Raw genomic sequence first — 16,418 nt, 5'->3', positions numbered from 1 at the left:
ATAGCTCCAAGATATAATAATACACTGAAAAGCTGAAATTTTCTTATGAAATAAAATTGTACTTGGAAATGTCAGGCCTGCACAGCCCAATGATCTGGGAATCGCTGAAGGCAGTGGATGAGAAGAAGTTGTAATCCARCCTCTCCATGTGCTGAATACTGCCACAAAGAATGAACTCTCTTAGCAAAACCCCTTTCCCCACATGCCAAGGGCTATGCCCAGTGGATARACACTGTCAGGAGCAGTTTCTAAGGGGCACTTTGGATGCATCCACCTGGACCTGCAGAGCAGCAGTGGTGGGCAGGAAGAACGCGGGTGTGAGTTCTGCCATGTCACTTGGGATTTCACTGTGTTTARTAATAAAGACACAGACAATTAAATTCCCCAATGTCTTCCAATTTTTGTACTTGAGCTTACATGGACAAGGCTGTGAACAGGATGACCTAACACCTTGACAAGCACCTGAGAACCTGAGAACTCTMACAGGCAGAAGAATTTCTTCAAAAGATTACAGGAAGGAATCCTTGGTTTTGCATAGAGACCTCAAACAGTAGAGTGCCAGAGATTTTAAACAGAGACAGYCTGGTCACAGCTGCAATATGAGAGTATTACAGTATTTGGTAAATATTTGCCTGTAATGCTCTTTGCAATATACAAAGCATGTGCATGTTTCATTAAAATTAAACTTTTTTCAGATGCTGTGAACTTTTTTATTGTGTTGCTGATATGTTAGCATATTCTGCCATATCACTCCCAACGTGGAACAGATTCAAAGAATCCAAGTCTGTTGTGCAGCAGATGTGAGCAGAGAGTGATTCCTCTGGATCTGCACACTGTTACTCATTGGCTACATTCMCCCCACCTCAGTCTTTGGACTGAAGGCAAAGGCAACTGCCCAAATWAAGCTCATTTTTTATKTTTACCTGACAACCACATAACAGAAATTCCATTGCAGAAACTGTAAAAGTTTGCTTCATGGATGTAACACAAACCAACAGAAATCAGGCTGAGAGAACGGATTCAGAATGTAAAAAGGATCATCAGATTAGCTCATGCCTTCTCCTAAGTGCCAAGCTGCAGATATTACACTTTTAAAAGGTTTGGTACTTTTTTTACGTTTCACACCTATCCTGATTTAGGAACCAATACTGGAGCAAAGCGTAAGTACTGCAAAGGCACRATACATAAAATTAATGTAATATTTTTGATCATAATAGAAACGCAGTACCAGTAGCATCTCAAGAGATGTCACTTTTGTAGCCTAAGAGATTGATCAGTGTTGGGATAAACATCTATGATTTTGGGTACTAAAAGAGGTCTTTTCACCAAAACAGCAAACATTCTTGTTCATCCCCTTTAGTTTTTCCATCAGTGTCCAAATTCACTTTATTTTTCTTTAAGAAACTGCAGGAAGGGTTGCATTATGCTGATTCTATAACAAATGAAGCCTYTCTTTCCTCATTTTCCTGCTAATGAAGTTGAGTTTATCTCATTAATGGTTTTCAAAAGAAACAAGAACAATTCAAATAAGACCAACATTAGGTGTTTTTAACGCACTTTCTAGAAAAGTGAATAATTCAGTGTCTCAGAGAAAAYGAATGCCTATGCAAGAAATGGATTGCAAATACAAGATGTTTTCCCTTCACCGAAAATTAAATTAAAAGAAGGGTCCAGAGCTGAGAGAAACCTTCCATTCATACCTGCTCCTGATGCTGCAAAGCCTTACCTTTGTGAGAAGGCGTCTCGGTAGGGGCTGCCGTGCTGCAGGGCGATCCCGTATCCTCTGTCGGCGACAGTGTTCCCCACTGTGTAGAAAGAGCACTCGGCATCGTTGATGGCCACGTACTCCAGCACTGCTGCGTCCCACACAAAGGCATAATTCCCGTATTTCACCTGCAAGAAACACAGGAGAAGCTCAGACTGTGGGCTGCCAACTCCRAAAGGTCAGTGCAACAGAAATGGGGCAGTTTCAGCATGGTCTGTTCTTTAAGGAAAGTGGAATTTGGGTGCCCAACTGCTGCCACCACCAAGGGTGTGGTGCCATGAAGGACTTGGGCTGAGCTTCTGGGCTACACTGAAGAAATGTGACCCAAAACCAACGTGCCATCAGTGAAACAGTGCCTGTCGCTTTCCACTGAACAAGGCAAACACCATGATTCCTCCACCAATGCTAAATCCGACATGGAATCCCCCCGTTTTTCCTTTGAGCTGAAAAACAAGGATTTAGAGGGAATGTAGATATTCCCATTGGGAGAAGCACGGGAGGGTAGGCATGGCTATCCAGAGGGAAGAACATTGTTCCAGATGGCCCACAWTTCAGTCATGCTTCCAGTTGTGATAGACTTCACAAACACACATTTGTCTTATGGCTTTGGTGGGTAAGGTCACACCAAGCAGATTTTTTGGGATTACTTTTCTCAGCATGAGACACTTTCAARTATCTTCAAAGACTTTCATAGAGCAAGATCATGTAAGCCATTTTAACCGTTTGATAAAGGTAAATCCAACCAGCTCATTACACTGAAAAGCTTTTAAAGTRACATTTTCCAATCACGTCACATTTGAAACAAATCCAGATTTAAATAAAAAAAAAWTAAATATAAGTGTTGCATACAAATKTACAGCATTTATTCAGAAGCAAGTCTTTAAAAAAAAATTCAGTCTAAACAAATCTTTCCCCATTTCAATGAATTTCTGCTTTCCAGACAAATCAYGTTTTTCTGAAAATACAGTAATCTCTAGCTGCACTACCAGACCCAGATCTTTTACAAGTTTTCTCTTTTGTTGGTCTCTATGTCAGACCTGAAGAATCAAGCTGCTTTTTTTTCCTGTCCCTCTGCCTGGCTTCACTCAGCGTTTTCCCTATGCTGTATTAGCCAACTAAGCTGTAAAACTAGGCTGAATCCATTGACTTTGTACATCTAATGGGAATAAATACGTGACAGCTAAGTGAAAAGTAAACAAAACACAAAAAGGCCATGTGGGGCCAGGCAATCCABGGAGAATTCAAAACCAAGCCAGCATATCAAAGCAAGCAATGTCAGTACATCATTTAGATTAGGCTTTGACAATGTAGATTATGTTTTTAAAGACTGTTTACATATAAAAGTTACTGAAGCAAGCCACACCGTCTGCTTGCTCACAAGATGTAGTGCACAAGGAATGATTGCATTTGGGACACATTCCTTTTTACTGCAGGCCTGGCAAGGGAATATTTCCTATTTCCATCTGCAGGCATGGCAGGGGGAGGATTTGTGCAGATTTTGGAGCAGGAAGGRAGCCGTATTATCTGTGGACTCCATAGGACTCGCAGGATAAAGAAAATTCTTTTCAAAGTGCACACACACAAATACAAGTGCAGGACTGGGTCACTTTTTATCTTCAGGCTCTGAAAATAGTCAAGAATTATTTTTTCTCTCCTCAGTGGAGGTTTAGGTCTATCTAAACAGGCAGGGAATAAGGGATAGAGGTGAATTTGCAGTTAACAAACAATACAGCTTGTATGCTTGTCCTGTGGACACCGTCACTGACAGAGCTCTTCCTAGCATGGGTTGTTCTGATCTTCCCACAGGCACCACTTGAGTAAGAAATAGCATGACTGAGAAAAAAGCCCTTCCTAGGAGAATTCAAAAGGATAATGACTCAGCCTGAAAAAGGATCATGATGTGTGGAGAACAAGGGAGGGAAACAGGAGACAAAAGCAGAAGATCAGAAGTGGGCAAATGAATCCTGAAAAGGATCAGATGGGCTTTCTGAACAAAAGAATTAAGGAAAAGTGGGGTTCAAAACCCAAGTAATTTTAYGTGTGGGGCATAACCTTTGAGGTGATGGCAAGGGCAGAGGGTTATGTTTTGACACCTGCTTTTGTCCTAACCTGCCTTTTTATCATCCTAGTGCATTGAATTCACCTAAGTGCTTGTAAAGAGACTTATCAGCTGCTCAGCTGGTCAGGAAAAATTCTCTTGATTTAGCTGCCTTGCTGTAAAACAATTCACAAAGAGAATATATAAAAGTGGTAAAAGCACTTACTGTCAATAATATCTGTGATGAAGTGGTATATGTAAGATCCTCAGAGCAGAGCYGATAATATCACAGTTTGGGTTCCCATGAAGATATTACATTTCATAGATAAGATCACAGTGAGCCTCAGTTAAAGTGCATGGGGCACAAAAGAGATTGAAGAGCCAGAAGGGATCATTCCCATCATGTACCTTCAACACATGATTGCACCACGCATTGAAATACATCCTTTTTAGTATTTTTGCCCTATTCACTTACAAATCTGAGGAATTCAAAACCATGGAGCAAACCTAAGTTGCAATTGTCATGCTTGCAAGCCCTCTCTTTAGAGAGCTACTTCTTGGTCTAACATTTTTTGTTGATATTCAATGTATTCATTCTTACTACCTTTTTTTTTTTTTTTAATATATAACTTTCTTAGGTTATTCCTAGGTATTTTTGCTTTTGCAGTTCTTACTACTCACACTTTGGGGCTGACCCCTTTCAATTATTGATGGATCTTTCTATTACTTAGCTGAGCTGGATACAGATTTTTTTTTTTAATATTTCCTAGCAAATTTATCAGTTTGGCCCTCCCATTAGTAAGACATCACTTTTAACTTGTCTCCAATTCTTAATTTTGATGCATGGAAGGAATGCCTGTTTCACTAAGAGAGAATCAGTTATSTGGTAGCTCTGGAGGTATAGGATTTCCTTTTTAGCATACTCTTCTTCTGAGAATGTCTGAACTTTCTGCCCAGGGATCTTTCACACAGATTAAGACTGGTTTTAGCTTAAAGAAATAAGAATAAAATTTTGCTGGGGTGTGGCACGCCTGGAACATTGCTGATATTTCACAGATTTTCACCTATGGAAAGAGGGGATGATGCTCCCTGTAAAAGGACAAGGGAATTTCTAAACCAAGTGTCWATTAACAATTTATATCCTCCTCCCTCCCCCTCTTACTATGTGAAGCACAAATTTTGTTGCTYTTCAATAGCTGTGCTGAAGACTTTTACTTTGGCCTCAAAATCAACCGCAAAAATTCCAGCTCTGCATGATGAGAAAAAGTTAGGGAATTTACAATCCACCAATTAAGGGAGCTAAATGAAGGCAAAATCTCCTTGGATAAAGAAACAGCTCCTTGCAGCACACGTAACTCACTACTCACAGCAGTACTGATTCCTGCATTTCCTGATTCTGCATTTCCTCATCATTATATCGGCACTTTGTACAGAGATAACAACATTTCAGGATGATGGCAAATCTGAATGCTGTTCACACACGGCCACACAGCCCAGGAGCCCCAGAGAGGCATTTGTAGGAGGGCAGCMCATTATTATTCTGCAGCTACCCCAGCTCTCCAGTCCACCGGGGCATGGAGAACTGACACTTCACTCCCTTTCCTTGTGGCATCCCGCCTGTCATCATGGCAGAGGCTAAAACCACTTTTGGAGTATCTGATATCTATTGTCATAGGGGGAAAAAGCCCAGCAAAATCGAAACTGTTAGCTGTTCATCAGGGTATTTTGAACTACACTGGTCATTAAGTGAARCTGGGAGGTGTGGTACCACACAGAAATGCTTGACTTGACTTCATGGTCCTGTGAGCAATTCTGAAGGAGTTGCTGTAAAAAGAGTTGTTACACAGAATAGGGGTCATCAGCACATAGATGTTAAAGCTATTTCTATAGTGCTGTTGTATTCCTATTTTCTATCACTGAACACTTACAAAATTTTTATTCRCTGAAGCCCTGTTGGTAGATATTAGGTAAAATTTATCCTGGATGATTCTACCAAAAATAGCTGAGTTGTAAGAGAAAAACATTTAAAGCCATTACACTGTTGCATATGCATATATTTTATGCCAAGAGGGATGTGGATAGTATTTCTTGTTACAGCTCACCCACTCGTGCAGAGTAAGCTGAATAATGTATTTGGGTACGACTCTGGCATTCTAAAGAACATTTCTAGGTCTAGCAAATGTTAAATTTCAGAAAAAATAATTSTAAGTAAACAACAACCAATTGCTGCAACTTTTCATACTTGTGTTATTGGATAGTATCTTTTCCATATTTTGAATTCCTCTATAAAACAAATACCAAGAATCTTCATTGAAGAGAACATACACAATAGATTGTGGGTTAAAAAGAACYGGAATTATTTTTCCTTCAGACTTCTTTTAAATATTTCATTGTACATACGTTACTGTTACAAAAACAATGGAACTCTTAAGRCCAGGGAGATCTTAAATTTAAACTGATTAAAATTATATTGAGTTTCTGGAAGAAAATCTGAAAATTATTAGATAATGCTGATGAAGGCCATTTCCTGAACACCCCATGCCTACACTCCAGAGGCAGTAAAGGTAATTTTTCTACTCCTTTCCATTTTGATCCAGGTGCCATCCTTCCTCTCCAATTGCTGTACACCTTTCCCTGCCTTTGAAGTTAACAGTTATATTATTTGCTGTATTTTAGCTAAGAACACCAACTGAATCTTCTACAGCGTAACAGCAGCAGCTCCAGCTCTGACCTGAATCCAMTCAGGGCAGTGATTAATCTCCTGCTCCATACAACACTTCAAGGGTCCTGCTCTCCAAAATGAACTATTCCACTGCATTGACCACACAGAGGAAAAAACACTGGATGCTGCTAGCTAAACCTATGCCCATCAGTGTGGAGCTGATGCTTTGGCACATATAAATAATAAATTAMATTTTTGAAACACTCCTGTAATGTTCAGTAAATGTGCAGCAGCTACAGACTGCAGAGGGCTGTGTTCTCTGTATCAAACAACCTTGGCAAGGCTCCTGTTCCACAARGAATGAAGGACAGGGGAGAAAATTGAATGAACATTTGCAAATAGATGAGTGAGAGCTGGTATTCGTAATGTGGATATTGTATTCCAAAATGGGAAAAGGAAAAATGAAATCTGAGGTGGAAACCTAAACATGGATTTTYAGATTGTCCAACGTGGGCAAACAGCTTGATGGCATTCACAAGAGAGGAGTTTTTTCAGCAGCAGGGAATGGAAACTCTTTCATCTCCGTAATCCTCTTGCAAGAGGCCAAGGAAGTTGCTGTTTATCAGACTGTAGCAGAAATCAGATCTTCTGCCTTCAGAGAAATTCTCATTTGCTAATTTGTTTTCCTAATGGCACAAGGTCTTGGTTTTGTTCACAAAGGGCACAAATCCAGCTGACTTCTATTTGGATCCCAGTGAAACAAAACCTTACATTTCAGCTTTGTTGAATAGACCCCACTAATTTACAAAATTAAACCTTTCTGTACATCCAAAGTACAGTTTTGGAGCCTCTTGCCCCACATTCCCTTGCAGGGTAGCACATGTGGCTGCTCTGCATAACTGAAGAGTGAAATGCAGTCAATGCAATCAGGGAATCCGAATCTGACTGACAGCTCTTTGCAGTGCAAGACAGGAATTGGATTCCCCATTTTAATATATATATATATATATATATATATAAATATGTAAAAAGCTCTGTTCAGTTATCAAGGCAACCAGCTACTGCTACTACTACTTCTATTACCACCTTTATTATGTCATTTTGCAAGGTCTACAGAAAGTCTATTTAAATTCAAAGGGCCACTATTTGAAAAATATTGAAACGTATTCTTTGTACTTATTCAAACAGAAAAGTGTAGAATAGTTTCTAAAAGCATCAGTGAGCCCAGGAGCAAACAGCAGCAGGAAATTAAACACCTGGAAGCTTAGGGGAAGGAAGAAGAGKTTAGAAATCCCAGCCTCATCTCCTCTTCAGTGAGGAGTTTATCTTTCATTATAGTGTCACATCAGCTTGAATGGCATGTGTACTTTTTACACATAAAACTTAATTAGAAAAAGCATTAATTCCTCATATGCAGCCTGAGAAAAGCCTCCTGATCACCTGTGCACTYATTACACTGGGCAGCCCTTGAAAAATTGATCCAGAGTAAGAATTATTCAGGTATGAGAGCTCTGTAATGAGAGGGCACCACAGCATCAGAGCTTCCCCAGTGCTCAGTGCCTTCACATTTTGCCATTGTAATTAAAGGTATCTTGTAAGTTAACAAGRAAGAAAATAAGCAGAGCAAAACAGTGGAGGCCAATTGAAGGTAAATTTCTGAGGGTGTTGGGAGAACAGAGCCAGCTGCTTCTTCAGGTGATCACAGCAAAGCACTGAAAAACCAGCAGGTCATGCTGATCGCTGACACGCAGCTGAACAGGTTTGCTACAGCAAACATTAATTTCAGATACATCAGACACAGAAGAAAAAAAATCTCAGCAAAGGAAGCCTTTGGAAGGTAAGGAAGCAATGTATTTTTTATTATGCCAACTTCTCACATTTTTTGACAACTAAATGCTGCAGACAGCAATGCAGATTATTTTAAGAGTATCACTAGCGAAGGTCATACACAGAAATTATATGAAAGCACTTCAGAAAATTGGATGTGTGGTAACTGAGTGTCAGTCTCAGTAATGAGGCCAATTTAGACCAAATGTTGCTGAAGTGTTTCCATCTTCTGATGAATTATTATTTTTGTGACAGCTAATTCCCAATAMAATAACATTTAAATGAGGAAATATACATGGGTCAATACTCTTTATTTGGGTGAAAAAAAATTGTGAATTAAAGTATCATGAAGAAGATAAACAGAGGTGAATTTAGAAAAGCAGCACCCCTCTTTATAGTAAATCAATCCAGTATGATGCACTGAAGGGTTCTTGTCCCCCTTTAGAGCGGAAGCGTAACTGCAATTCTTGGGCAGCATTCCTTTTTTCAAAGCCATATTCACTGAATACCAACTGCAAGGATAGAAAAATCATTAAAAGTCAAGAAACTACTCATGAAAACCATTCATCAGTTGAAAAAGAACTGTAACCACAAGAAAAGTCTTTGCAAAACTACCAGTGATACTGGAAAATTCTTCAGTAAAAGCACATTTGAAAGAATAGCTTCCTTTTAGAAACTAATTTTGARGAAACTGACTTATCTTTCAGTTTTTTATATTCCTTGTACCCGAGCCTTGACCACTTTCATAGTRGTAATAGGATTCATGATGTCCCACTAGCCACACAAAAGAATTTAACTTTCTTCTTTTGAACCATTGTACTCTTCTCTTTTTGATAAGCATCTCCTGCCCAGATTTGGCAGAGCCAGCTTGGTTGAGACACAGTAGCTTGAAGCTTCAAAAGAAAAGCTTCCCAGCCCCTCTTTTCCCCCTCTCTGAAATGAAACTGCACTGCAATTTAGCACGTTTCCCCTCATTTTGATAACCTGCAGAAGACAGGAAGCATTAACTGCTGGCAACCTGATCAGACTTGGGCTGGAGCACGAACAAATAGGGTTTATGAGTGTTTTGGATTATGAGGCTCAGCACTTCCACATCAGTTTGACTGGAAGAAGACCAGTGCAGTCACATTTTTTTACTCAGTTCCAGTTGCCTAGCAGACCACTGAGAAGATGACCCAGCAAAATAACTTGTCACATAAGGKCCCTGTAAATCTTGAAGCTAGCTCCTGTCCCTGCTGCCCTCCCTGCAGCAAACCATTCTTGTAGGCACAAGTTAGGAAGTCAAACCCCTCCTATAAATTAGTGAATACAAAAAATACAGCTGGAGTTATTCACAATGCACAGCCAAGGCTGCCAGGCAGAGCAAGCCCAGGTAAAGGAGCAGGCACCCAAGGTAAATAAAGAGGTAAAGTGTCCAGAAAGAGTTTCAAGTTCAGACACCACCCAAAGCAGTGTAGAAGCACCASAGCAGTCTCCATACCCAACAGGGATTTGATGTTTACTGCTGCTCTAATTTCAGGAGATASTTGGGCTTTTGTATCCTTGCAGGGTGAAATACTTACAGCCTTTGCCTTCAAATGTGCAGAGCAGATCATCTCTGCCTACAGGAATTTCCCCTTACCCAGGGCTGTAATGTTCATTTTGCACACTTTTGTAAATAAKGAATGAAGTGTAAGTCACACACTTCCATTATACTACCTTCCAATTTATCTTGATCTGCCCACAGTATAGCTCAGATGCCAGAAAATCAGTTTACAGATGACAGAACTGAGAAACAGCTGCCAAACACCAACCGAAAATAAATAAATTATTGTAAGACAATCACTTGTGCTGGAGGAGTGATTCAGCACCAGCATTTTTCATGCAAGATTTCTTATCCCTTCTTTCTCCTGAAACAGGAATCATCATAAATTCCTGGGTAGTACACTTGCCACAGATTCAGAGATGTATTAAACACAGAACTTTTGCTTGGTCAAAGTGATTGAGTTGGACAGAATCCAGTTGTCTTCCTCCACAAGAAATTTAAAGAATTTGAATTAAGGAAAAGTATCACAAGTTTTGGGGCCAAAACCAGTAAAAAAACCCAAACTGGAGAATATTTGATTCCAAAAAGTTGATTTCAACCTAAATTACTTTCCCTGCAATGAATTAACATTTCAGAATGAAAAAAAAAAAAAGTTTTAATCAAATAGAGGTAATATTTCAATATGGAAATATCATGGCATGCTGGCAATTTTAGTGCTTTGAAAGTTAAACAATTGTTTATAAAAGTATCTCYTTCCTTACACAGTTTCAGTTTTAATTACTCTAATAGTTCAGTGGRTAAATCTCTAATAATAACTCACTCTGGTTTCCTTGCTCCATGTTTTTAGGCATCTTATAAAAATCTAAATATATATAAATGGAATAATTAATGCAATAAGCAATTACATTTCCTGCTTCATTCTTGATTTCCTGCAAGTCTMATAAAACATGGAAACTTCTGTCTCTTAATGTGTTGCTAAGCCTGTCAGATTCAAATTTGGACAAAACAAGCTGAGAAATCTCATTGTATAATAAATAAGGATAGTTCTTTGGTAACCATACAATGCAATTAGTCACCCAGTCATATTTATTTTCTTAATTTGAATTTAATGTGTATTCCCCATGTCACTGGGTGTACAAATAGAATATACTCAGGTTAAAATCAAGTACTTGTTTTAGTCCTACCACATTAAAAAAAATGCGAAGGTGTCTTTGAGATGTGTAATGAGAAAAGTCAATTTAAAATAGTTTAAAAAAATTGATCATTAAGATAATCAGCTTATTTGCCATTTTAAAAAGAAGCAGCATTTCAGCTAGAATTAGGACCGTCAACTGAGATTTCCTTAGTTAGACAATGCACTTGCAAATCAGGTATTTGTGCATGCAGTGTGAGCAGCTAAGTGCCCAGCTAATCATGTACATCAGTAAACATCTTACTTGAGTGAACGAAATAATCTCATTAGTTAGCACCAAACAATGGGAAAGGAAACTGAAATGGAAGGAAATTGAAAAGCACATGCAATAGCCTCATACAATCACGAACTTGATGTTCTGACAATTCATCCAGTTTGTAGCAGGTATCACCCAGCATCCATGGGATGGCTTGGAAAAGGCCACTACCATGTTAGGAGATTTAAATCTTGTCAGCGTTTTATTTATTTCACTGAAAACCGAGTTGGACTATGTCTGTGTAAAGAACAAATATCTCAAATGCTGTTTGTTAGTTACATTTAATCCACAGCCTAACATAAACATAAATTCTCTTACAGGAGTCTCCCATAAGAAGGACATTCTACATTGTACTCACATATCCCAAATGTGGGGAAGAACTGCAGATTTTCTCTGGCTTTCMAAAAATTAGGTACTTCATTGCACAGGAACATGTGAGCTGCCAGCAAAGCAGCAAGGGTGGAGAAAAGATTTAACTGACTGCCAAAGTAGAAAAATAATAATTTACTTGCCCAGTTCTATATTATTGGCATGTTCCTTGYTCCTTCAGTATGGATTTTTAAATGGAAAATTATGAACACAATTTTTTCCTTCACTTGTTAAGGGAGGTACTAAAGAATGCTACACAGCTTCTGACACATTGGTGACAAGTGCCTGGCCAAGTTTCTAGGAAAAGCAGCTGCATATCTGCATCTGTACAAACAGCCCTGCAGCTGTGCAGTGCTCTGGGTGCACATACAGCTCCTTTCTGTGTGCAGCTCTATTAAAACAGCATGCACAATGCCACTGCACAAACGTGCACTCTTCTGAAAATATCATCCCTTCACACACAAAAGCATAATTCCTACAAATCAACATCTATGTCAAGTCCAATGTAGTATCATTGTTGTTACATTGTTCATACAACATTTTAAAAAAACTTTAACTCACAAGATGTGCATAAGAAAGCAGAATAAATACAGTGCCAGAAGATATACCCTCCTTTATCTTATGCATGACAAAGAGCATATTATATTGTAGCTGAAGATAAAACCACAATAATATTTTCTCTTGTCTCTTTTAAAACTTCTTTCAAGTTGTGTTTTTTCTTTTTGTCATATTTCAAATTATTTAGAGCTGAATAATGCAAGCCCTGGTGGGAATCTGAGGCCCAGTGCAGGCATTTGGCAGAATAGTTATTCACCATCTACATTAGTGAATAACTAATAGTTCAGTGGGTGTACTCTGTACCTACATGGGGCACACACCARAACTTAGGTCAAGCAAGGTATGAACTGAATGAACTGAGATAAATCCCAGACTATAAAAATATGACAACAACATAATAAAAAATAGAGAAATCTACAAATGGAAAATAACACAACAAAGATGAGATTAAAACTGCAGTTACAAAGTTTACATAAAGCTTGTTAGAAATGGCTCATAGCTTAAAAATATAATAGACTAGTAATAACCAAAATAAACTCAAAACTGAATAGAAGGTGTGCAGTCTAAATCCTGAGAGGACGCCATAGAATTTGACAAAGAATCAGTGCAAAAGCATACCACGTAAAACTCTGCAGGGACTARAGAAACTCAACCAGGCCTAGGACTACTATTAAAAAGAAATTCAAAACRAACCTGCTGTGAGTTTCTCTGTTATTTGGTTGTGATTTTTCTTCCTTCAGCCAGAAATGGATCTGGATGTGATATCATGTTATGTAAAGTAATTGTTGCTGTCACGAGACTTCCCCTTCACACAACTCTGTWCACAAGGTCTGGAACAGTCAAGTCAGCTTCCAAATCAGTGGATGGAAATAAAAACTGAGCTGAAGTCTACCACTGRCTGTTTTCTATGGATGCCAAATTTGAGCTAAAGATTTTTCCTGTTAGATGAAGGGAGAAATTAACTCTGAAGATATGAGCAGGGGTGTTGTACAAAGACAGGGGAAACCTTTGAATGGGATGTTCCAGGAAGGTGGAGAAGCCAGCTGATAAGAGGCTGATTTGGGCAATTCAGGATCTTGAAAAGCAGGAYACTAGTTTAGGAAGAGACAGGTACAGCAGGAAGCACAGCAAAATCCTTCAGATACAACCAATTTACGTGATTTTTAGTTACATGCTTGGTGGATATTTCCACTCCACTAAACTTCATTGAAATTTTGTAAAATCTCTAATAGTGTCTAATGAGACTCTCAACACCACATATGAGAGGATGTATTCAGAAGTACAATTCTCTGACTCAAGATTGCTATTGGCATCGATCAAAAGACAAAATAATACCCTGAGTATTTTCCAGAACAGTTGTAATTCACAAACATATGCTATTTGTCATTACGTTAGCCAGAATTCTGGTATGAGGTCCTTTGAATTACTTATGGGTTTGCCTGTTTGATTCTCTTCTGAAAACTCATATTGTTGTGCTGTCTTTGCTGTGTTCCATCTGCTGCTCACTTTGTGAGGTCTGAAATGATTTAATGATCTCTCTAATCAAAAATAAGATACTGTTTAAAGAAAACCATCTCTGTTTAGCTTTCAGCACAAGCACAGCATAATCAAAGATGTTCGGTTTAACAATAGCATAATCTAAAGGTCTGAGAGCACTTTGCAAACATTCATTAACCAATGCTGACGTTTTCCTTTAGTGAGAAACATTCCTGCCTTTGCTGYTCACACCTGCCTGATGGGCACCTACATCGTTGTGTTGCCTCCTGGCTATGCTGTGGACCACAACATTTGGACTCTGAGAGATTCATACAGCAATTTGTGTGTAAAGACATCAATTGGGAAAAGTTTTAGCACTTGAGGCTAAGATTTTATCCTGAAGATATTGCTGCTCACAGCCACCTAATTTTTTCAAATTCTGCTTTTGAGCATGCAGCAGCTGTGGGCATCTCCTCTATGAGGGATGAGTAGAGGTGTCCTCTCTTGTCCAATTCTCAGTGAAAACCCATGAATGAGGTGACAGGGTACTCATGCCCATTGAGAGGCTCAGTCCAGCAGCTTTCAAGAGCATGCTTGAAGTGTCACATAAAACACAACCATGCTCAAAGCTCCTGCCATGTGTGAAACAAAACGTAAAGGTTTTCTAACTTGGATTTGTCATGTTTTTCTGACCACATACAGTTTAGGAAGCAAGCCCACGCCATTTCTCCATGCTGCAGGACACTAAGTATTGGTTTTTTGTGCCTTCCACATGTAACAAATTCAGAGCATTTTGGACCATGGTGCAGTACTTGAATCAATCACAAGACATCTCCTAGCCATCAATCTCTTATACAACAGAGTATTAAAGAATTGCATCTATGCCTGAATAGAAGACTGAAGAGAAACTTTGAGGTTCCCTGGGAATTTGCATTAGAGAACAAGAACAAGACTCACTGACAGGAAGGTGCCTTGCTCTGGATTTGCTTACTCACAGGTTGAGAATTCCTGCTAGAAAAATATTTGTGGGGTTTTTTTTTGACTGGGTGGTTAATTTTCTTTATGGCAGCTACTACGGACTCTGTTTTGGATTTGTGCTGGAAACAGTGCCAATAGCATAGGGATATTTTTATTATCGCTGAGCAGAGCTTACACAGTATCAAGGCTTTTCCTCCTCCTCCCAGCATCCCACCAGTGAGGAGGCTGTGGGGGCACAAGGAGCTGGGAGGGGACACAGCTGAGCCCAGGGCATCCCACACTGTGTGACATTATGCTCAGTGCATAGAGCTGGCAGAAGAAGGAGGARGAGAGGAACATTCAGAGTGAYGGTGTTTGTCTTYYCAAGTACCTAATAAACAGGAGCCCTGCTTTCCTGGGATGGCTGAACACCTGCCTGCCCGTGGGAAGGGGTGAATGAGTTCCATGTTTTGCTTTGATTGCTTGTGTGGCTTTCTCTTTACTTATTGGACTGCCTTTATGTCGAGCCTTGAGTTTTCTCACTTTTACTGTCCTGACTCTCTCATCCATCCTGAAGTGGGGGACAATGAGAGAGTGGCTGTGATGCCAGCTGGGGTTAAACCACGCCTGCATCACAAGGAAATCCTRCTCTGAGTTCAGAGAGATAAAACAACACAGTCCTCTGCCCTTTGATTGATGCTATGACCAGAACCCTCACGGACTTTTATAATACAGCTGCTTATCTGCTGGGTTTTTCATTACAGATGCACTGTGTTTTCCACCCATCTTGATACAGCYCCTGGGATTGATATCTCTCCCTCCCTCCCTCCGATTCAGCAGGGAATGGGGTCTGCTTTATTTGATTAAATAGCCCCTCTGCAAACAGCCATAAACACCAATCAGCCCCCATGCAGCAGGAAAGCTTTAGAGCCAGGAATAGTAAACAACTCTCTCCAGCCATTGTAATTCAGGAAGGGAGTTGTGCAACCTATCTAGAGCAGTTATTTCATGCAAAAGAATAGAAGAATGATATGTGATTACAGCCTGGTTAAAATGCTTCTTMAAATACTCCACGTGGCACTTTAATGCTCTCCTCCCATAGCTTGGTTCTTGAAAAGAAACTCATTTGAAGAAACTCGTTTATTGTGGTCACATTTTGAAACCAGACAACTCTGCCACCTAATTCRAATGCAAAGAGACATAAACTGCTTGATGGCAATTTAATTAAAGAGAATAAACGGTGGAAAAACCCCAATTATAACTACTCCTCAGCCTAAGGAAATATTCTGCTTATTTAACAGAAGAATTTTAGCTTTGTTTTCAGTTGACACCCTCTAAGAAAGCTCACTTGCCTACCTGGCAATAAGGATGGAAAGGCAAAGCATCCCCAGAGCCTCTGATCATGTCGTGACATCAGACTGTAGCACAGCCCAACAACAAATGCAGAGGAGACTTTCTGCTTACTGAAATAATCCTTTAAAGAAACAACCCCCTACATCCAAGATTTAGGATTTTGTGGGCATGAGTATGGTCTAAGCCCACAAAAGTTAATCACAGGTTCTGGCACACCTCTGAGTAGGACAGCAATCACATTTGTAAAATAATTATCCAGTTTGAACCACCTGATCTGCTTCAGACTGGTCCTCTTTCACCAATCTCCATCCTTTAACAAAATACAAACTTTTTTTTTTCTCATAACTGTGAATAAATGTGTAAGTTGAATTGATTGAAATAAATCAATAAAATGATAYATTCCAACAAAATTCAGTTTTACTAGAATATTTTCCACTCTA

The 16,418-nt window shown here is 39.3% G+C and overlaps 1 protein-coding gene across 1 annotated transcript in view; it reads right to left on the bottom strand.

Annotated features, from left to right (window-relative positions):
- The window catches only part of GRID2 (glutamate ionotropic receptor delta type subunit 2), a 659,493-nt gene that overhangs the window by 61,058 nt on the left and 582,017 nt on the right, over positions 1 to 16,418 (bottom strand). The window contains exon 14 of the mRNA XM_057366575.1: positions 1,727 to 1,893. Coding sequence (XP_057222558.1) covers positions 1,727 to 1,893 — 167 coding nt within the window. The remainder of the gene's footprint in view (positions 1 to 1,726; positions 1,894 to 16,418) is intronic.

This window comes from Malurus melanocephalus, unplaced genomic scaffold, assembly GCF_030028575.1.
Source record: "Malurus melanocephalus ecotype Western Australia unplaced genomic scaffold, MMel_1.1 scaffold_68, whole genome shotgun sequence".
NCBI classification, from domain to species: Eukaryota; Metazoa; Chordata; class Aves; order Passeriformes; family Maluridae; genus Malurus; species Malurus melanocephalus.
This window is presented reverse-complemented; position numbering and strand designations above follow the sequence as displayed.